We start from the raw sequence: 20,785 nt of genomic DNA, 5'->3' as shown, positions 1-20,785 counted from the left end.
GGGGACCTGGTGAAGAGCAGTGACGCCACAGGGTGGCTGTGGGCAAGGAGTACCTCACGCTGGCAGCTGTGTGAGAGTGGACGCAGGGTGGTCCATCAGGGGCTGTGCCTCATGTCTGGGTGAGGAGAAGGGGACAGCTCTGCAGAGGCTGAGGAGGGGAGCTGGCAGGGGCCCGTCAGTGGGCGGTGCTGGGCTTGGCCCAGGGACTCCTCTCCTGGACTGTCCCTTCACTCGTATTGGCCTCACAGCAGCCCCCGCTGCTTCTAGACCTTCTCTCCAAGACCCCCGTCTGGCCGTATTCTGCGAATCCCTCAGGCGTATCTGCAGGGGTCAACAGGGCCTGTCCACAATGGGCATCTGCACACGCGTGTCGAATGCGGGGATCTGTGGAAGGTGCTAGAACCTTCACCCTGTGCTGCCTTTTCTAAGCTGCCCCACCCGCTCTGACCTTTTCTTGCCACATCGGTTTGCACCTGGGAGAGGAGTCTCTGCCTCACCCCAGGGCCAAGAGGCCAGCAGCACCCTGGATTTAGGCGAAGCGGGAGCCACAGTTGTTGGCACTCAGAGCCAGCAGGGCAGCCCGTGCGTGTCATCTTGACACTGTCCTGTGCGCTCACAGCAAGAGTCTTGACCACCGCAGATGATAAAAACTCCCGACCCCTCCGGTTTCATCCCTTGATAAAGATTTGTGAGCCACGCGTAACTCACTTCAGAGGTTTTCAGGCCTGACAGTCAGTGGATTCGTGTCCCTTTAGTGTCCCTGAGCAGAGCTGCGGGACCTTGCGCAGTCAATGAGGCAGTCGCTGCCCCTTCATTCAGAAGACATTCCCACAGGTTCTGCCCCAGGGACGGGGACATTGGGGAGGGCCATAGAGTCACCTTGTAAAGCAGGTGCTGCCCCGAATCACCCCGGGACAGGCCAGTTCCTAAGCCCACCCAGACACTGTCCACCCCACAGTGCTAGAACAGGGTGTCTCGGGTCCAGGTCCAGCTGACAGGTGTGTGGCGTTCCCACTGGCCACGCCAGGAAGCCAGGCTCTCCATGTGGACACCTGCCGGGAGTGTCCTTGACCTTGCTCCTGGGACCGGACCCTCCCTCACCTACTCAAGCCAGCGGTTTCCTCGTGACTTATATTGTCTGCAGGAAACGTCATTTTCTTGATTGTGGGATAATGACAACTTGTCGCCTGCATCAGGGCATCTCTTGAGTGGTTGGAAGGGTCTGCCATTGCGGGCAGCTGACCTGTGGCCACGGCAGCTCTGGCCTCCCTCTCTCTGGGTTCCACCTCCGTCCCTCCCTCCTCTCCCCCCCCAGCGCCTCTCCCTCCGCCTTCTGTCTCCCTTTATGTGGCCACTGGAGGCCTGGCCAGGTGGACCCTTCCCCTGGCAGGTCCCACAGGCCACCGGTCCTCGCACCGCTCACAAGTGGCTGCCAGAGCTCGGCCAGGAGCCCTGCTGGGCTGAGCTCGCGTTGGCTTTCAGGTGTGGTGCGCTGCCCGTGCGTCCAGAAGAACAGCCCGGATTCGAGCGGCGACAAGGAGGGCAGCCTGCAGAAGGAGCAGGAGAACGCCATCGACAGGCACAACCTGGAGCGCAAGTGCGCCATGCTGGAGTACACCACGTGCGTCCCCCGCCCCGCCCCGCCGCCCACCACTGTCCCCACCCCAGGCCACGCAGCCCAGCCCCTCCCTCCTGCTCAGGCCTCAGCAGAAGGCCGTGTCTGCAGAGGCAGGACCTGGGGGCCCGGCTGCGTCTGACCCTAGCTGTGCTTTGCGTGGTCACCAGCTGTTTTAAGTCCTATCAGTTGTCAACAGTCCAAAGTTGGGAATGTCACATAAAATTCTGGGTTTTCAACTTTGGAGAAAAGCGACCACCTGCCGACTCCGGCCTGTTGGGCTCCTCTGGGATTCGGGTCAGAAGTGAGTCCACACACGCTGCGGGCTGCTTCCGGTTGCAAGGAGGGCTCTTCCCCTGTTCCCTCCCCAGGGGCAGCCGGGAGGTGGTGGACGAGGGCCTGATCCCCGGAGATGGGCTGGGGGCCGCGGGGCTCGACTCCAGCTTCTATGCCCACCTGAAGCGCAACTGGATCTGGACCAGCTACATCATCAACAAGGCCAGAAAGGTGGGCACCGGGAGGAGCCAGGCTGCCCGCGCTGCCCCGTCCGGCCGTCTTCCCTCTAGGCAAAGCCAGAGTCACCAGGGACACAGCCAGCTGGTCCTGGAGGTCGCTGGGCCCCTGAACGCCTGTGGCCTGTGCTCCCAGTGGCCTCTGACTTGCCCTGCTGGACAGCTGCTCCCTTGTAAAGCAGGAGCACCAGGCTGGGGGCCAGAGCATGGGGGGACCCTGCAGGATGGTGGCTGGAGGCCGGTGCCCAGTCCTCACCCAGCACCCGCGTCTCTCAGGAGAACATCAACGCGGAGAACGGGCTCACCGTGAGGCTGCAGACCTTCCTGTCCAAGCGCCCGCTGCCCCTCGGTGCCACAGGTGGGTGTGCCCAGAGTCTACCCCGGGAAGGACATGGCACCAGGGCCCAGGCGACCGCGGTGCTTCCCGTTCGGCCCACTGTGGCCTCCGTAGCGCTCACCCTGAGGCTCCTCTCCCCTAACCGTCCCTAGGTGGTGGCCGGTTGGCTCTCTGGGGAGAAGCGCGGGCGGGCACTGAGCTATGTGCTGACCGGGAGGAGCAGTTTGAGGTGGACCGCGAGCCCACGCTGGGCAGAAGCCGCAGGGTCAGGGGCGGCCGAAGCCAGAAGCGGAAACGGCTGAAGAAGGAGCCTGGGAAGAGGACCAAGAGGAGGAGGAAAGGTCTGTGCGGCTGGTGGGCGGCCATCCGCATCTCAGTCCTGTGCCCCTCAGGCACAGGTGTCCGTGTCCCCGGGCTGCCAGCGCTGACTGCCACGGTCATCCCCAGCCGTGCGGCAGGAAGAGGCCTGCGCTGCTCCCAGGCATCTCCGAAGGCTGTGGGCTGTTTTCTGCAGGTCTCTGAGGGACTCCCACAGCTCAATTCAATGTCATTTAAACTGAAAAAGCTTCTCAGCAAGGTCCTCAAACCAGCCAAGGTCTGCTCTTCTCTTTGTTTCTTTTGATGTCTGCATTGATGCCCGTCAGGCCACAGTCAGAGTCAGGCCAGGGTCAGAGTCAGGCCAAGGTCAGTCGTGACTTTGGACTTGAGGAAGCCAGGAGTCAGGGAGCCTGCGGGGTCTCTCAGGTCTGACCAGCCTGCAGATGCCCCCTCCAGTCGGCCATGTGGGATCCGTCAGCCCAGCTTAGTGCAGAGCAGAAGGGAGCGCGTGCTGAGGAGGCCAGCTCTTGCTCTTTATGTCACCCACGTGGGCCAGCCAGCCTGCTGTAGGTCCTTCAGTATGTCACCCATGCAGGCCACCTGCTGGCTGTAGCTCCTTCCGTATGTCACCCACGTGGGCCACCTGCCGGCTGTAGCTCCTTCAGGGCAGACAGTGTTGAAACAGGCGCCTGCCTTGAGTGGGTCAAGTGTGGGCATCCTGGTGGGGGCACCCTGGCCTCTGCCCATGAAGCAGTCCCCTCAGTCTCACCTGCGGCAGATCCATGTGAGCTCACAAGGATTGGGGTTCATCACGAGGCACAATATGGGGTACTGCCCTTGGAATCCAGATTCCTCCCCCGACTTTGCTTCTACCTCTTTTGGCACTGAAGCAAAGGTGTAGCAGCGTGTGGTGTCTGCCTGGCCAGGTGCTGCCCGTGGGTCCCCAAGGCCAGGAGACCTTGGAGAGCCCCTTGACCAAGAGCTGAGATGCAGTCCCCACACCTGCTCCTGATGATGCCATGTCCCTTGGCACATCAAAATGGCGGTGATAACTGTATCCCTCTCCTCGGGTTGCTGTCGATATCCCTCCACAAACCTGCCTGCTTGGCACCCAGTGCATATCCTGGAAGGTGTCGACTGCTCATTTAGTGAGCAGCTACTTCCCACCAGGCTCTGCGCCAAGTGTTCACACTACTCATCCTCAGCAGCAGCTGAGGGCACCCAGGGCTGCAGTCGCTGTCCTGCTTGTCCAGCAGAGGCACCCTCAGTGCAGCCTGCGAGTGTCTGCATGAGGCACCTCCAAAGAAGTGAGGTCACAGTGGGAGCCACTGGAGAGTGGCCGATGACCAGGTAGAGGCCGCCATCGGAGAGCTGGGTCTCCGGTCACTTGCTCTCAGGCACAGAGAGCGTCTGGGGACTGCTCCGCGGGCCCTGCCCTGGAGGGACAGCTCTGGAGGTCGTCTCCTCCCCGTTTTTCAGGAGAGGCCCCAGCAGAGAAAAGCAAGCGGCTGCGCTACCACGACGAGGCCGACCAGAGCGCCCTGCGCAGGATGACCCGGCTGCGCGTGTCCTGGTCCATGCAGGAGGACGGGCTGCTCATGCTCTGCCGCATCGCCAGCAACGTGCTCAACGCCAAGGTAGCTGCCGCTGGCCCCGCCTGGTCCTGGCTCCCAGCGCCCATGCCTCTCCCAGGAGCTCCCAGGACGCGCCCTGCCTGGGACCCTGGTCTCTGGTGCCAGCGCACAGGGCTCGGCTGCGCTGCCTGGAGCTCTCCTCGCTCAGTGACCCCAGACCCTCCCTGGGAAGGTCATGGCCGTCTCCCTGCCCTGCCCCTGCTTCCCACCTGGGCCCTGCTGCGTCGGGTGCCTTGGTCACCAGAATGGCTGTCCTAAGACGGCACTTCTCACCTGCTTTCTTGGCCGCAGCCCAAGCATGGTGCCCCTGCACCGTCGTCACAGTTGTGACCAGATTCTCGTGGACTGGGGGCGGTGGCTGTGGCCTGGCCCAGGCAGGCGCCTCGTGCTCACCCCCCACCCCACAGCCCCCGCTGCGCCTCCAGTGGCACTGAGCCCAGCAGGTGGCTGCTCTGTGCCCTGACGCTCCTCAGGCCCACAGCCTGAGCCAGAGTCCGTCTCCCGTGTCCCCAGCACCTGCTGGCCCTGCTCTGGGGGTCCGTGCCGCCTGGTGCCGCCCTGCCCGTGTCAGTTGGCAGCAGGGTGTGGACAGGCGTCCACCAAGCTGCTCGGCAGGAGGCGGCCGGAGAGGGCTCTGCGGAGCCGCGGGTGCTGGCTGAGTCGCGGGCCGTGCTGCGCTTCACCCGCAGACTCACAGGGTCCCTTCTCCTGACCTTCGTCCCTCCGTCCCCTCCAACCCATCCCTTCTCCAAGGAGGAGGCTGGGAGACACCTGCCATCCCCATGGTGACAAGCACTGAGGTGCTGTTGGGGGTGGTCCCCACCCCAGCTCCATGAAGCCCAGAAACCCGGGCCTTCCGAGGCCCCTGCTCTGAATGGCCCTCTGCTCTGCCCTCTAGAGCTCACACCGCCCCCGCCCCCTGCGTTGGCTTTCTGCAGTGTCCTGAGGGCTGGCAACCGTGCCCCCTCCCGCCCCTCCTCGCCCCCTCCTCTCGCCCCCTCCTCGCCCCGCCTGCTCAGGGCCTGGCGGGAAGTCAGGCAGTGCGTGCCCCTGTGTCCACCAGCGCACTGGAAGCCCTCAGCAGAGCACGTGATGCCCTCATGACCCGCTGGGCATTGACCCTCCAGTGGGTGCCGTCCACTTCTGCCCAGGCCTCGCCCTGTGCTGGGCACACGTTGGGGCCCAGACTTGACTGACCCAGAGGGAGGAGGCTCCTGGGCACGGGCCCCGCTTCTTGCCACTGACCCGTCAGGTGGCCTGGGGAAGCTGACCTTCCGTCCCGCCTCTGTGTTTGTGCAGGTGAAGGGCCCATTTGTCCCCTGGCAGGTCGTGCGGGACATTTTACACGCGACCTTTGAAGAGTCTTTGGACAAGACGTCGCACTCGGTCGGCCGCCGGGCTCGCTACATCGTCAAGAACCCCCAGGCCTACCTCAACTACAAGTACGCCGCTGCCCCGCGCTGGGCGTCTGTCCCGCCCTCTCCTCGCCCCCTCCTCGCCCGCTCCTCGCCCCGCCTGCTCAGGGCCTGGTGGGAGGTCAGGCAGTACGTGCCACGTGGCCCCCGAGGCCCTCGGTGGTGGAGTCGGTGTTGGCACTGCCCTGTCCCTCACTGTCGGCCGCGTGTGGCTCTGGGGACCAGCATCTGCTGGGTTTTATTGGAGGTAGAGCTCCCTTGCGAAGCAGGTGAGGAAAGCAGGCTTCCAGGCCATGGCCCCACCAGCAGCCTGGGACCACCTGTGGCAAGGCAGAGGAGCCAGGCCACCTCAGCAGCCGCTGCAGGGCCTGATCCTGGAAGGGGAAACGGCACAGAGGGAGTGTGAGCTGTCAGGGCCACAGTGAGGTCAGAGGCTTGGCTCCCTGACCCCTGACCCTCTGTTGATGCCGTTGTCCTTCCCTGGTGGCAGCGAGGATGTGGGGCGGGGGTTTCAGCATGAGCAGGGGCTCCGTGCTTGCTCTCAGTCTGGGAGTCGCAGTGCTGGGGACAGGGCATTCACTCCTCACTCCCCTGTGAGGTAGGACGGGTACTGAGGACCTCGGCGACTGGCCTGCCTGCCCCTGGCCTGGGGTGTGGCCTGGGGTGGGGGCATCCTTTTCATCACCAAGCCATAAAGTGGAATGACACTCACCCGGGAACTCGGGGACGTTGCAGGGGGCAGGACAGGTGGGGGCAGCGTGCTCAGGAGAGTGGCTGGAGTCGTGGCCGCCTTTGCTCCTGGCCCAGCCCTGTGGGGACCAGGCGGGAGCTCCCATTCTTGGTCTTCTAGTAGAGGACGGAGCGGTGACCACAGGCTTGAGCCAGGTTTGCTTCGCCCAAGTGACTTGTTTTCCAGAGCCAAGGGCACCTGCGGGTACACGGGCCAGTCATCCTGCAGCTGGCCAGGCGGAGCCACGGGTGGAGAGCGCCCGCTGGTGGGCAGGCGTGGGGGCATCGCCCAGACCTCACCTGGCCTTGCCTGCCCGCAGGGTCTGCCTGGCCGAGGTGTACCAGGATAAAGCGCTCGTCGGGGACTTCATGAGTCGGAAATGTGACTATGAGGACCCTAAGGTAGGCCTGTGGCAGCAGGGCCCGCCTCCCTGAGGCAGGTGCTGGGTGCTGGCTGCCCCGGGCTGCGGGCCTTCTCGGGGTCGGCTGTGGCGTTCTCCTGCTCACTTGGGAACCCTCCTGTCAGTCCTTGGGCTCGGGACCTTGTTTGATTCAGCTCTGAGCATCGCTTCTGAAGGTGACTGGAGTCACCCTGTGCTCTGAATGCTGCTGTGCCGGGGCCTCTTGTAAGGAGCGTGGGTCGGCTCCTCAGAGGTCCCCCAGCTGGGCTCCCAGAGCCTCCCTGGGAACATGCCGCCGTGCGGGGCTGTGGCTGCGGCTGGCGAGGGAGAGCTATCTTCTCACCCAGGCTCAGTCCGCGCCTCTATCCTTGAGCTAGCCCTGGGCTCTGCTGCGTGGGTGCCAGGCCTAATGCCCAGGAGCCTTGGGGAGGGGGCCGCAGCCTTCCCCTTCAGGAGCTACACCCAGTGGGACCAGCAGAGAAGCCAGTGGCCGTGACAGCGCAGCATCCCGCTCCCAAGGGCGGCAGGCACTGGGGCACGAAGCCGAACAGCCAGGGCATCCTGGTCGATGCTGGCAGCTGGCGTCCTGTCTCGCTGACCTGGTCAGGGCGTGCTCCGGCAGGGGAAGGTGTGGGCACAGAGAGAGGCCACCAGCAGCCTCTGTGCTGCGGCTCTTCAAAGGTGCCGAGCTCTGGACTGAGCCTGGGAAGTGGTGGGCCAGGAAGGCCGAGGCCAAGAGGGAGGAGTGGCTGCATCCTTCCTGCCCAGCTCCAGGCCCAGGGCCATTAGAATGGCCCATCTGGACGCCCTAGGGGTGGGCCGGAGGAGGAGCCACCTCCCATCAGGCCCAGCAGCCTGGCTTCCTCACCTCCAGCCCAGAGGCGGCCGTGTGGCAGGTGCCCAGGGCTGGTGTGGGAGGAGGAGCAGGGGCAGCACCGGCCTGCCATGGCCTGCCAGGGGTCCCGGGAATGTGTCCGAGCCTCCCCTGGGGCCGGGGACCTCCCACACCAGTTGGCACCAGGGCCTTGGCTTCCTGGTACAGAGAGAGGAGTGTCCGCTGCCTCATCTGCCCTGACCTCCTCAGGTGATGGGTGACCGAGGACTTGGGGACGTGGAAAGTCAGGGCAGGCTGCGGGCTCCGTGTTTCTTGGGCATAGTGGCAGGAGTTATCAGCAGATGTTCCTTTCACAGAGGGGGGTTGACATGTCCCTCTCCGCCTCACAGGTTTGTGCCAAGGAGTTCAAGGAGTTTGTGGAGAAACTCCAGGAGAAGTTCAGCTCGGCCCTCAGGAACCCCGACCTGGAGATCCCGGACACGCTGCGGGAGCTGTTCGCCAGGTGCGCCCTCGGCCTGGGTCTGCCTTGTCCTTGCCGGCAAAAGCCAGCGGTCAGCAGGACTGTGATGCCAGGCGCCTGCCCGGGTGCATTTGGCCTCCCCCGACCTCCACCTGAGCCCCTCTCACGGGTAGTGTGAACCCGGGGCAGAGCACCCACTCGTGGCCCCTGGCGCCTGCGTTCCTCTCCCCCAGGGCTTCCTGCTCAGGAGATGCGCTTTTTGCTGAATTTTCTTGTTTTATGTAGGAAACTCCAAAATATAAGTGAGGGAAAGGGGACGGGGGCCTCGGGGCCGCAGCCAGGTGCTGCGGGGGCTGTGTGCAGCCAGCCCTGGTGCCTGGGGGGAGCGGGCATTCATCTATGAGATCTGGGCTCAGTGCTGCGGCAGAAGGGCCAGAATCGGCCTCAGGTGCCTGAGACCCAGGCCCTGTGCTTCCAGCTCAGCCTCTCGGATCTGGAAGGACACTCCTGGGTCTCAGCAGCCCTGCGGGGTCTGTGAACTGCACCTGCTTCCACAGCAAAGTGCAGGTGCGACTCCCTCCCCCGCACCCGTCCAGAAAGCCCCCCTCCCTGCCTTTCAGAGCTTCTTCCTGTGTAGAGGTGACATCCTCCGGGAGGTTTCTGGCCAGGAGCCGCACAGTGGCGCCTTGGCCCTCAGCATCTCAGTTGGAGATTTCGTTCCTTCCTCCACTGGGCAGAGATTGGTGGAGTGTCTGCCGTGTGCCAGGTCCAGGCAGTGATTTGTAGTCATCATGCACTGACACGCATGAGCCGTTTTCTGGATTCTGTTTTGTTTTTGCAGTAACTTGTTCCCTAGAATTCCCGACTGCATGGTTGATGCTCAGTCTTAAAGGTTTTTCAGTGGTCTGTTGACCTCTGTGTGACTTATGTCCCCAAGTATTTTCAGTGAAGTTCTGGGCAGCTCCTGGTCCTAAACGAAGACAGTTAAAGATGGCAGAGGGGAGCTCACGGGCCCCAGGAGGACAGAGTGGGTTGCACTTGGAACAGCTGAACGCTCCTTTGATCCTGAGCATTTGATCCTGAGGCAGGATTGAAAGGGGGTCCATATTTTTCCTGTTTGACTAAACGGAGGTCATGTTTTTCTGAAGAGGTGCTTTTTCTTGGCAGTAGATTTGAGATTTTACCTGACCTTTCTAGAAACCAAAGGAATGTCTTGCAAATGGCTGTTTTTAAAGTCAGCTCTGTAACTCATTTGCTTGGTGTAAACAGTCCAGTGACACCACGTCAGCTCCAAGGGGTGGGGGCAGGCACCCTGCATTGTGCCGTCCACTCAGCGGCTCTCCCACATTTTTGTTGTCATTTTTGATCAATGCATGAGAGTTGCGGGCATTCACAGTGCTCCATGTGACGCTTTGCCACGTGTCCACACTGCAGGAAGACCACACCAAGCCCAGTAACATCCCATCGCTGTGTGTGTGCGTGTGCACGTGTGTGTGTGTGTGTGTGTGTGCGTGCGCGCGCATGCGCGGGGGGAGGGGGGGGGGCCTGAACACCTCTCCTGAAGGCAGAGAGAGACGGGCAGTGCATTTTGGTAACTGAGGTCCCCTGCGTGCTCTAGGTGATGACTTCACTTCAGCGGTGGCCTGTGGTGCCCTCGTGGACTCCGTCCCTCCCCTTTCCAGTCCTGGGACAGTCACCCCCCTGCTCCAGCCCCCAGAGGGGCCTCTTTAGATCACTCTGGGTGTCCCCTCTGTCCCCCTCTTGTGCTTGTTTTCCAGTCACTGTGAGCTCCCAGCTCACCCCATGTTAGCCATGCCCAGCGCACCTCTGCCATTCAGTGACCGTCAGTGAGCGGACAGTTATGTCTCGTCCTCTCAGCCCCGTTTCTAAACGGGCCTGGTGGACGGGCAGGGCATGGTGTGTCCTCGTGTCACTGTGTGTGCGGGGTTCACTCACAGTCAGTCCGGCATCCCAGGCAGTGAGTGGCCCCGCGAGCAGCAGCGGTTGCCAGGCCCACTGTCCTGTGCTTCTGTCCTGTGCAGGTACCGAGTCTTGGCCATCGGCGATGAGAAGGACCAGATCAGGAAGGAAGACGAGCTTAACAGGTGAGCATCGCTGCGCAGAGCGACCTTGGTCAGTGACCTGCAGCCCAGCGCAGGGCGCCCCCTGTTCTGGTGGCCTGTGTTGGAACACAGCCAGGCCTCCTGTGCCAGCCGTGCTGCGCTCCTGCAGTGTTGAGGCATCTGCAGAGTTTCTTTAGCCCGCGAGGACGAAGATCCTTGCTGTCCCTGATCTCAGGCTCGCCGGCCTAGCCCTAGGCTGGACTCGCTTTCCAAGCAGAATCCTGTAGAAAGCCAGCCGGGCCCTGCGTCTGGCTGCACCCTGCGCCTCAGGGAGGAGCTACTCTCCTGGGGAGAAAGGCTCACTGAGCATCAGAGGGAAGGAAGCCCTGAGCTCTGCGCCCTTGGTGTCCTGTGAACCATCCCAGGCTACGTCGCCCCAACCCACGAGAAGAGAATTTTCCTTTGAAACCAGACAGTCACTAAGGCCCAGTAACATCCAGTAACAGAGTGACGCTGGCCGTGCTCCCTGGTGCACACCGTGGGCATGCGTCACGTTCCCAAGACTGGACACCAGCCGAGCAGCACCGCGCCCTCACGCCCTGTGGCCTCTCTTTCAGCGTGGACGACATCCACTTCCTGGTGCTGCAGAACCTGATCCAGAGCACGCTGTCCCTCTCCAACAGCCAGATGAAGTCCTGCCAGTCCTTCCAGGTGGGCTCGCTTTCCCGGCACGGGCCAGCTGCTTCGGCCGTCCCCTCGCTCTCCTCGGCTGCTGGGCCTCAGGGCTCGATCCCCCCTTGACGTCCAAGGCCTGCAGCCAAGGCCCTGGTCACACACACTCGGGTCACAGGGCTCCCTCCTCCCAGCACCTTTCAGACGTGTGGAATGGGGCGTTACCCCAGCCCCCGCCGCCGCAGATCTCGGAGCTGAGCCGCGCTGCTTGGAGGGGGCTTTTCGCCTCTCACCAGGTCTCCCCGTTCCCTTCTCCCGTCTTTAAGGCAACCTCCAAAAGCCCTGAATATTTTAAATATTTGGTTTAGGTTGTAAACCTCTTATTTAAAACAAAATTAGGCGGGAGAAGAAATGAGGTGTGACAACAAACTGGGAGTCACTGAGCCCATGGCACCTTTCCCCTCAAGCGCGTGTGGAGACAGGTTGGTGGTCAGGGTCCTTGGAGGGCAGAGCTCCCCTTGGTGGCAGTGGTCTCCCGAGGACTCTGCTTCCTGTGGCTGGGGAGCAGGAGAGAGAGGGGCCAGTTCTGTTCACCCCACACGGAGCCTGGGAAGCAGGTGGGCTCAAGGCTCTTAGACCAACGTGGTCTAAGAGGTTCAGAGACGTCAGAACACATGCCCACGGCCACACAGCTCATCACACCAGGATGCCACCAGAGACTGCCAGGGGCTGTTCCCTGCACCAGTGCTGCCTGGTGATCTTCCCTCTTTAACAGTCACATAAGTGGATTCCCAGTGGGGCTCTTTGCTTTTGTGTCTGTAGACCTAAACCTCTACTGCTCCCGCCCGCCCCATCAACACCCAGCCAGACTGGAGTGGGAGGGCACAGTGGAGAAGATACAGGTGTCATTTCCTAAAAGTCCCACTGAAGAGGTCAGAACAGTGGCCTCCCAAGCTTAGGGTACCTCAGAGTCACCCAGAGAATTCCTGGAGCCTGTGTCCCCGAGCCCCACTCCGCAGATTCCTTAAGGAGGGGGGGCAGGGCACACAGAGGAGCAGGCCGGGAGGGGCTGAGGCCTGAGCGCTGAGAAGCCAGTCGAGCTCAGGTTTGCGTCCAGCAAGTGCAGAGGCCCTGAGGTGGGAATGCTTTGACTTTTCCAAGAAAATTCAGGAGGATGGGGGGCATGGGAACCTAGGGGTGGGCTGTAGGAGGAGAGGCCACAGCAGTGGGCACAGTCCCACTCAGGGTTCTGGTAGGGACTGGATGTTGCTCCTTTGTGGAAGGAGGCCACTCGGATTTTCCAAGCAGGGAAAGAGCATGTGATGTGATTTCAGCACGAGAGGATCATGTTGGTTGCTGTGGAGAAAGGTCCGGGCCCTGGGGACTCGGGTGGCACAGAGCAGGGTAGCAGTTAGCTAGAGGCTAACCTTCTCCAAGCCCCAGCTGGGGCTGGGGGCACAACCCCTGTGCCTGGTCCCAGGTCCCACGCAGCCCCAATGCGTCCTCGCGCTGTGTTTCCAAGGCTTTGGGTAGTGGTGGCCGGATCCAAGTGGTGACCACATGGGGCACTTGGGAACAGGGCAGAGGCTAAGGGACGGTGACGTCAGAACTGCTGCCACCTTGACTCCCAGGAACAGGCTTGGGGTGGGCAGCCCCCTCCTCTCCAGGCGCCTTCCTCCACTCGGGGGTGAGGGGCAGATGCGGGTCTTCAAGGCTGGACCGGGGCGCCTGCAGGGTCCCGGCCCCGCGGCCACACAGCAGCGCTGGCCGGGCTGGGCCCTGCTGACGGCGCTGTCTTGCAGACCTTCCGCCTGTACCGGGAGTACAAGGAGCAGGTGCTGGTGCGGGCCTTCATGGAGTGCCAGAAGAGGAGCCTGGTCAACCGGCGCCGCGTCAACCACACGCTCGGCCCCAAGAAGAACCGGGCGCTGCCCTTCGTGCCCATGTCCTACCAGCTGTCCCAGTCCTACTACAGGTGCGTGCCCTCCGGACAGCGCCACGGGGGCCTCCACGCCTGGCGCCCGCCCTCTCCCCGTGTGCACAGACCAGTGCTCCCAGGGCTTGTCAGGGTCCTGGCCACTTAGCTGTTCCTTTGTCTCCTGTCTTATCAGGAGGGGACGGGTCAGTGTCCCAGCTGGGCACGGACCTCAGTCCTCATCCTCGAAGCTCAGAACCCCGGGGCCTCCTGCTCTGCTGCCCTGACCCCGGGCAGCGGGCACCCTGCAGATGGGGCCATCCAGGAGCCCACTGCAGCACCGCCCAGGGGCACGCTCTTGGTGGCTTCACGCTATGGCAGGCACCACTGGCCACCCCGCACACCAGGCATCGTGCCCACCAGCCTCCTGGCACGTGCCTGGACGTCCCTTCAGACAGGCCACAGCTGGCTTCCTGCCCACACTGCCCTCTGCCTGCCCCCTCCTCCTCCCGCGGTCTGTGTGCAGATGACGGGTCAAGGCCGTGGTCTCTTGGTCCTCCTGCCCCTTCCTCTGCTGTGGCTCCAGCCTCTTCCTAAGCCCTCACCCTGGTGGCCCTCGGCTCCTCTTCTTGGGATGGGGAGCAGGTGTGGGTGCAGAGTCCAGCAGGGCAGCTGGCCTTGAGCCACGTGTCCAGGCTGGGTCGTCATCTGTGAACCGAGGTGGGGGCAGCGCAGCAGGAGGACCTCGGGTCTCCTCTGGCTGTTTCTGCAGGGTCACAGAGAGGCACACTCCTGACAGGGACGAGGGCTGACCTCTGTGGCCCTGCAGGTGTGTCCTCTCCTGTGGGAGGTCAGCGCCCAGGGCTCTGGCCTGTCCTGGCCTGCGGGCCTCAGCCGCTCTCTGGTCTCGCAGGCTCTTCACCTGGCGCTTCCCCAGCTCTGTCTGCTCCGAGTCCTTCCAGTTCTATGAGAGGTTGCGGGCGGCCGGCAAGCAGGACCAGCCCGACCACTTCTCCTTCAAAGACCAGGACAGCAGTGACCCCCCAAGTGACATGGTGGCATTTTCTTTGGACGGCCCTGGGGGACACTGTGTGACCGCCCTGATCCTCTTTTCTCTGGGCCTGGTGTCCGTGGACGTCAGGATCCCAGAGCAGATCGTGGTGGTGGACAGCTCAGTGGTGGAGAGCGAGGTCATGAAGAGGTAAGGGCGCAGCAGCCCGCGGCCGTGCCCCCGCCCACAGTGGGGACGAGCCTGTTCTTGGGACTTGGCTTTGTGGTCTTCTGTCACCTGTCCTTTTGCATGGACAGACGTGGGCTGTGCTTCGCTGCCATGTGTTTGGCCTGCACCGGACCCTTGCCAGAGTGAGCAGGGAACTGCAGGGGCTTCTGGGAGCTCCTGGGGACAGGCTCGTGTCTGTGGAGGGCCTGGAACAGACGTCCAGGGAGGGGTCTCTGCTGTGCCTTCCAGGGGCTCTGGTGCCTCCAGAGGTGGACACAGGAAGCATGGCGGGGGGTGGGGCGCATGAGCTGGGACTTCAGGGAAGGTGGGGTGGCGGGTCAGGAGTGGCCCAGGTCCAGCACGCTGCCACAGAGGCCCGGGCAGGGCAGAGGCGCAGAGGAAGTTCGGATCCGGCCCTCAGGTTTCCTTCTCCCCCAGCCTGGGGAAGGACGGCGGCTTGGATGACGACGAGGACGAGGAGGAAGACTTGGACGAGGGCTCGGGGGCCAAGCGCCAGGGCGTGGAGGTGAAGGCCCACCAGGCCTCCCACACCAAGTACCTCCTCATGCGGGGCTACTGCGCGCCCGGCCTCATCAGCACCCGCAACCTCAACCCCAACGACAGCGTCGTGGTCAATTCCTGCCAGGTCAGGTTCCGGCTCCGCTGCACCCCCGCGGCCACCCAGCTGGCGCCCAGTGGTGAGTGTCCTGCCACAGCGGGGAGCACGGGTCTGAGGACATGTGCAGCCAGTGGGACCAGGAAGGCCCCCTCCTCACAGCCGCCTCAAGGGGCAGGTGTGGGGGCCAGTGCTCTGCGCCCTAGGGAGCTCATGCGGCTCCTGGGGGCCAGGGGGCCACCGCCTGGGCCTGCACCCTATGCCACTGCCCAGCACTTCCTCTGACCCCTTGCTGTGGGAGCTCGGCCTCCCGCCCCCTGCACTTCCGACCTTGACACTTTGGTTTTTGTTCTGTTTTCGCTGAAACTTGAGGCTAGCTGGGCCCCTCCGTGCCCTCAGGTTCAGATGTCCTCTCCTGCACTATGTAGAACACGAGGAGGACCTCCCCCAATTGCCTCCCCTCTGACCCTCCCCTCCCTCCCCTCTGACCCTCTTTACGTGGTCAAGGGTGGTGGCTTCGAGGTCGGCCACTACCCACAGTCGAACCCGTGCTGGGTCTGGGGTCTGGACCGGCTGAGCATAGTTGGCCTATAGGCCGTGGTCTTGGCAGACGCCTCCTGTAGGAAGCAAGGGAAACTCATCTGTCCACGTCTGGCTGGTGGGAGCCCAGGGGAATGTCCTTAGAAGGGCTGCCGGAGGGGCGCAGGGCACAGGGCACAGCAAGGGTCGGCCCAGGACAGCCAGAGTCGCGGCTCCCTCCGAGCCCTGGGTGCATGCTGTTAAGTCTCAAGCAAGAGAGGCCCAGTGGCCAGGGTGGCCAGTCCAGGAGCTGTCTTGGGGAGCCCAGGGTCACGTATCAGGAGTCCGGCAGCCAGGGCTCCATGTCCCCCACAAGGTGGCCCCACGCCCTTGGGGAGCAGGTTGACGCAGGGCAGGGCCCAGCTGGGCCATCTGCGCAGTCGGGAGCAGGGCTCCCGCGGGCTGAGCCCGGTCCTCCTCTCAGGCTTCACAGCTGCTTCCCTGGAGGAGCTGACCGTGGGGACCTCCTGCCTCCCCGACACCTTCACCAGGCTCATCGAGCCCCTGGGGCGCGCCTGCGGCTGGGAGGCCTTCGCCCGCCAGGCGCAGCTGTCTGGGTACAGCCCTGAAGACCTGGCCGCGGCCCTGGAGCTGCAGCAGGCCGTGGCCGCCACCGGCTGCTTTGGGGTGGACAAGGAGAGGCTGAGCAGACGGTACTCGGCCCTGGAGAGCACGGCAGGGCTGCGCACCAGGACCTTGGCCGACTACATCCAGGTGAGCCGGGCGGGCCCAGGTGCGCCCCGCAGGTGTCTTTGCTTCTTGTTTTTAGTTGAAATTAGTCAACGTTTAAAAATCAGGACACGTTGTGAGAGCCCCTGAGCCTGGCAGCCCTGCCCTCCCTGGAGCCGTGTCCCCACCCCAGCCCTAGCGGCCCCAGCCCTCCCCGCCTGCTACACTCTCCCCTACCTGCCTGGACCCAGTGACCCTTGAACCCAAAGGATGTCACAACCAAGGGGCCCCTTGGACTAGCATGTCCCCTGTGCTCGGTCAGCTGCAGGGTATGGGCCGAGGCCAGCGGAGCCGTGAGGACCCCACTGTGGTGTTGGTGTGGGGCGAGGCCTTGTGGCCTCCAGGGGTGGCAAGGCCCGGGGGATGGTCGGGGCTGCCCCAGCCTTCCTGGGGCAGAGTGGAAGCAGGGGCTGTGCCCAAGGCTCCAAAGACCCAGAGGGGACTCAGCTCCCAAGGCCCTGGTGGCAGAGCACAAGTGCCAGGTCCCACAACCGTCAAAGGGCAAGGTGAGGCGGCTCCCTGCCCCCAGTGCCCTCACTCCCCCTGATGGTGAGTGCCCGCTGCCCGTCGCAGGCGCACGTGGTCTGACTCGAGCCCGAGTCCAGGCTTGGGCTGTCACGAAGCCCAGCAGCCTGAGTTTGTGGGGTCTTCATATAATAAGAAGAGCGTTGGTGGCCCCACGCACCCGCTGGATGGAGCCGGCACGCGGGAGCGGGCTGTGTTGGCCTGAGAGGGCTCTTGTCCCTTCACGGGAGGGACGGCTGCTTCTCTGGGAGAGCTTGTGGGACTGCGTGGCACTGATTCCCTGGGACAGCCTGCCAGCCTGGAGGTCCGGGAAGCCCCCTCAGCCCTGGGGTGTGGCTGGGCTCCTGGGCGGTTACGCCTTGGCTTTAATGAGGAGCCGCTGCCCCGGGGCCCTTCCAAGGAACGGGCTGCCCGCCCCGCAGCTGGCGCTCCAGCCGGGGCAGCACACCCGCCCGCCAGGCCTGTCCTGCGCCCGCACAGACACCCGGCTCCCTCCCCAGGACCTCCTGGAGCAGCGCCAGGTGCTGGAGGTGGGCGGCAACACCGTCCGCCTGGTGGCCAGGGCCTTGGCCGGGCCCTGGCTCCTGCACTCCGTGCGGCTGAGACACTCAGAAGAGGAGGCCCAGGCCCGCGAGGACGATCAGGCCCGAGCCCCAGAGGGACCCGCCAGCGAGGACAGTGCCCAGGAGGAGCTGGCCGCGCCCTCTTGCAGCCCCCAGGGCACCAAGAGGCGAGCCCGCTGGGCCAGTCAGGGCAGCGACACAGACACCGAGGGTCCCCTGAAGTCCCCGGCAAAGAGGCCCAGGCTCCAGGACGTGCGTCTGGCCGCCAGCCCCAGGTCCAGGGCAGAGGAAGGGGCAGAAGGCCAGGCCCTGGCTTTGCCCCCAGCTCCTGAAGACACGGCTGCCGGGGGGCCTGGGCAGGAGGACCAGGAAAATGTCGGTGGCCCCAGCGTCCCAGGCCAAGAGCAGCCGAGCTGTCAGGCCAAGCTCCCAGGGGGCTCTGAAGACTCCAGAGGTACCGGCTTGGCCCCACCCTGTCCTCAGTCCTCCAGCTTGATTGGCCCCAGCCCCGGCCTCGCCCTTTCTCAGCTCCAACCTGGGGTGGGTCCTGCTCCAGGGTGGCTGCTCCCTGGAGCCCTGAGCTGCGCTCTGGCTGGGCCTGGCTGGCTCCTGAGGGGGTGGAGGTGTCTGCTGCCCCCGCCCCTGGGGCCCTCGGGTTTGTGTTGGGTCTGCTGGCCTCGCCCCCTCCCTCCTGGTGTGCACTGCGCACCCCCAGAGGGCCGTGGCTGCTGGGGCACGGCACCTGGGGGGGCAGCCATGGGCTCCTGCTCTTTAACCCTCCCCCCACCCCATCTCCCCCCAGGGCTCTCGGAGAGCTCCACGGCCAGCAGCCTCTCCCAGGCGCCTCGGGAAAGGTGCGTGAGTGGTTCCCTCCCGGGCCCGGGTGGGGGAGGCCAGTAGGGCAGAGTTTGTCCTTGGGGACAAGCCAAGCAGGTGGCATGGTGTCAGTGGTGAGCATGGCCTGTGGTGCTAGATTTCGGCTCTGGTGACCTGGACAGGCAGGAGGGTGAGAGCAGAAGTGCCAGGCGTCGTGGTGCTTGTCCACCTCCTTCCAGGATGCCCATGGCGCTCTTTGAGAAGCACAAGCCAGGCACTTCCACATGAGCGACCCTGGGGCCTCCTCACAGCCACAGGTGTCCTCGTCACTACTTTACAGATAAGAAATGAGCCCAGAAAGGTGCTGCCCCTGCCCAAGGTCACACAGCCCTTGGCTGACCACATGAACCAGGGCCCATCCCCCAGCCCAGGGCAACCCTGCCTCAGGGATTTGCACCTTCTGTCCCAGGACCACTGTGCCCTGAACCGGGAGGTAGCCTCGCCCTCGCACACTCGGCCAGGAAGGCTGCACCTCAAGCCTGAGAGCAGCCCCGAGCCCACACCCAGGCTCCCAGAGGCCTCCTGAAAGGCACCTTGCCCGGCGCGGCAGGGCCGTGTTCCCGTGTCCCAGCTCCCAGGGCTCAGACGCCGCCTTCCCCGGCCCCACCAAGGCTCCAGAGCCAGGGGCAGCTGGGGGGCCTCCACTCTTGGCCTGTTGCCGTCAGGGCCCGGGTGGGGGCAGAGGCCTCTGCTCCAAGGCACTGCTGCAGAGTCCTGGGCAGCCCCACTGCCTGGTGGAGCTGGGAGACCCCAGTCCTGACCCAGGTCCCTCCTGCCAGCGTGGAGTGACACAGGCCAGGGCTCATTGTGACCTTAGTGACAGCTGCAGCCAGCAGATCCCCCCTCGACCAGAGATCTGGGCCTCCTCTAGGCAAGAGGGAGGGGAAAGCCAGAGAGCAAAAGGTGGACAGTCCCAACCTCATGACCTGGGCAGGCGCCATCTCCCTGCAGTCGGTGACCTGTGACCGGGCTGTCCCTCGCTTCCCCCTCAGGAACTGCGAGAACATCTGCTTCGTGGGCCGCCCGTGGCGCGGCGTGGACGGCCGCCTGAACACCGCCGTGTGCAAGGGCATGATGGAGGCCGTGCTGTACCACGTCATGAGCCGCCCGGGCGCGCCCGAGAGCTGCCTGCTGCAGCACTACCAGGGCGTGCTGCAGCCCGTGGCCGTGCTCGAGCTGCTGCAGGTGCGGGCCGCTCCTCCTCAGTCTCCAGGCCCCACCCTGCCCCAGGCCCCTTGGCCCATCCTGCGCCCCCCACAGCTCCCCTGGGGCCACCACGGACCTCCCTAGGAGCCCTCAGCCCCTGCTTCCAGAGGGCAGCGCACCCGGACTGGCCAGGTGGCTGCCCTGCTCCTGCCCCTCCCCCAGGGGAAGCTCCAAGTTCCGTGTGAAACTAGTGGACTGTCCAGCTCAGACAGGCCAGGGGGAGGGGCTGTCCATGGCAGTGCTGTGGATGCCGCTGTCCAGGAGGCCTGTCTGCTGGTGGCCCCGCCCCCTGCCCGGCCTCGGCCTCCCACTGCCGCTGCCCCTGCGGAGGGAGGACATGCCCCACACAGGCTGAAGGGCCAAACTCTTGGGTGGGGCCAGGCTGCGACCTCCTTCTGCTCGTCCCCAGGGCCTGGAGTCCCTTGGCTGCATCCGCAAGCGCCTGCTGAGGAGGCCCAGGGCCGCCGCGCTCTTCTCCAGGCCCGTGGTGGAGGAGGTGGAGGCGCCCGACGAGCACACCACGGCCTTCTACGAGCCCACGCTGGACTGCACCATCCGCCTGGGCCGCGTGTTCCCCCGGGAGGCCAACTGGAACCGCTGGGCCTCCCTCTAGGGCTCCGCCGCCGCCCACCACGGCCCTCGCCGCCTCGGCCGCAGACCTCGCAGCTCCAGCCAGGCCGGGTCCCCTCCCCAGGACTGGGCTTACCAGCTTGGGGCTGGAGTGGACCCCGCAGGCCCAGCGGGCACCTTGCCCCCAGCCCCCAGCCTGCCATGGCCGGTGATTGCAGGATAGAAAGGAGGCCCCCTAGGATTTGGCTTTGATTTTTTTCTTTCAACCTCTTTTCTCATTTAGAAACAAGTCCCCCGGCATGAGTTTATTTATTTTTTAATTAAAGTGAAGTCAAACGTGTCTGGTTTTATGTGTTTCCTGAACAATTGTTGGTCCCCGAGGGGCTCCCTGCTTTCAGCTGTGGACTCAAGAAGAACTTCCCAGGCACAGGAAGGCCCCTGGGTCCTGCCCCTCCCTGCCCAAGCTGTCCCTTCACAGGGCAGCTCCCAGTGCCCTGCCAGGCATGTGGGAGGGATTCCGTCCCTTGAAGTTCTTTTTTTTTTTTTTTTTGGTACTGAGGATTGAACCCAAGGGTCCTTCACCACTATGTGCCATCCCCAGCCTTTTTTTTTTTTTTTTAGAGACAGGGTCTCACTGAGTTGCTTAGCACTTCGCTAAGTTGTTGAGGCTGGCTTTGAACTCATGATCCTCCTGCCTCAGCCTCCCGAGCTTCTGGGATTACAGGCGTGGGCCAGCGTGTCCAGCTTGAAGATCTCTTATCCTGACATTTAAATTATTAGTTGCACTATTTAAACATTCAGATTTTATGCATTAAAAAATATTAGATTTCTATCTTCTCTTGAAAAAAGTGAAAAGTTCTAGCAACTTGCCTCCTGCATAGGACAGTCTGAGGTGGTGAGTAGAGGCCGTGTCCGGTGGGTGGGACATCCTCCAGGTGACGTCCACAAGGCCAGCCCCTTGGGGAGACCACACTGGCCTCTGATCTGACCTGGCCT

At 63.7% G+C, this 20,785-nt stretch overlaps 1 protein-coding gene across 2 annotated transcripts in view; it reads left to right on the top strand.

The window, feature by feature from the left end:
* Gtf3c1 (general transcription factor IIIC subunit 1) overlaps positions 1 to 20,129 on the top strand; it is a 64,368-nt gene extending 44,239 nt beyond the window's left edge. For both annotated transcript variants that reach the window (XM_027948603.3, XM_027948602.3), the window contains exons 20-37: positions 1,483 to 1,621; positions 1,987 to 2,122; positions 2,404 to 2,485; positions 2,617 to 2,805; positions 4,262 to 4,419; positions 5,716 to 5,858; positions 6,881 to 6,962; positions 8,186 to 8,298; positions 10,299 to 10,361; positions 10,937 to 11,030; positions 12,794 to 12,966; positions 13,820 to 14,107; positions 14,564 to 14,823; positions 15,745 to 16,034; positions 17,075 to 17,591; positions 17,940 to 17,991; positions 19,006 to 19,198; positions 19,629 to 20,129. In XM_027948603.3, coding sequence (XP_027804404.3) covers positions 1,483 to 1,621; positions 1,987 to 2,122; positions 2,404 to 2,485; positions 2,617 to 2,805; positions 4,262 to 4,419; positions 5,716 to 5,858; positions 6,881 to 6,962; positions 8,186 to 8,298; positions 10,299 to 10,361; positions 10,937 to 11,030; positions 12,794 to 12,966; positions 13,820 to 14,107; positions 14,564 to 14,823; positions 15,745 to 16,034; positions 17,075 to 17,591; positions 17,940 to 17,991; positions 19,006 to 19,198; positions 19,629 to 19,832 — 3,176 coding nt within the window. In that variant the 3' untranslated portion in view covers positions 19,833 to 20,129. The remainder of the gene's footprint in view (positions 1 to 1,482; positions 1,622 to 1,986; positions 2,123 to 2,403; positions 2,486 to 2,616; positions 2,806 to 4,261; positions 4,420 to 5,715; positions 5,859 to 6,880; positions 6,963 to 8,185; positions 8,299 to 10,298; positions 10,362 to 10,936; positions 11,031 to 12,793; positions 12,967 to 13,819; positions 14,108 to 14,563; positions 14,824 to 15,744; positions 16,035 to 17,074; positions 17,592 to 17,939; positions 17,992 to 19,005; positions 19,199 to 19,628) is intronic.
* The last annotated feature ends 656 nt before the right edge of the window (positions 20,130 to 20,785 follow it).

Source organism: Marmota flaviventris, chromosome 19 (assembly GCF_047511675.1).
Source record: "Marmota flaviventris isolate mMarFla1 chromosome 19, mMarFla1.hap1, whole genome shotgun sequence".
Classification (NCBI taxonomy): Eukaryota; Metazoa; Chordata; class Mammalia; order Rodentia; family Sciuridae; genus Marmota; species Marmota flaviventris.
The sequence above is the reverse complement of the archived record's forward strand: the minus strand, read 5'-3'. Positions and strand labels throughout refer to the sequence as shown.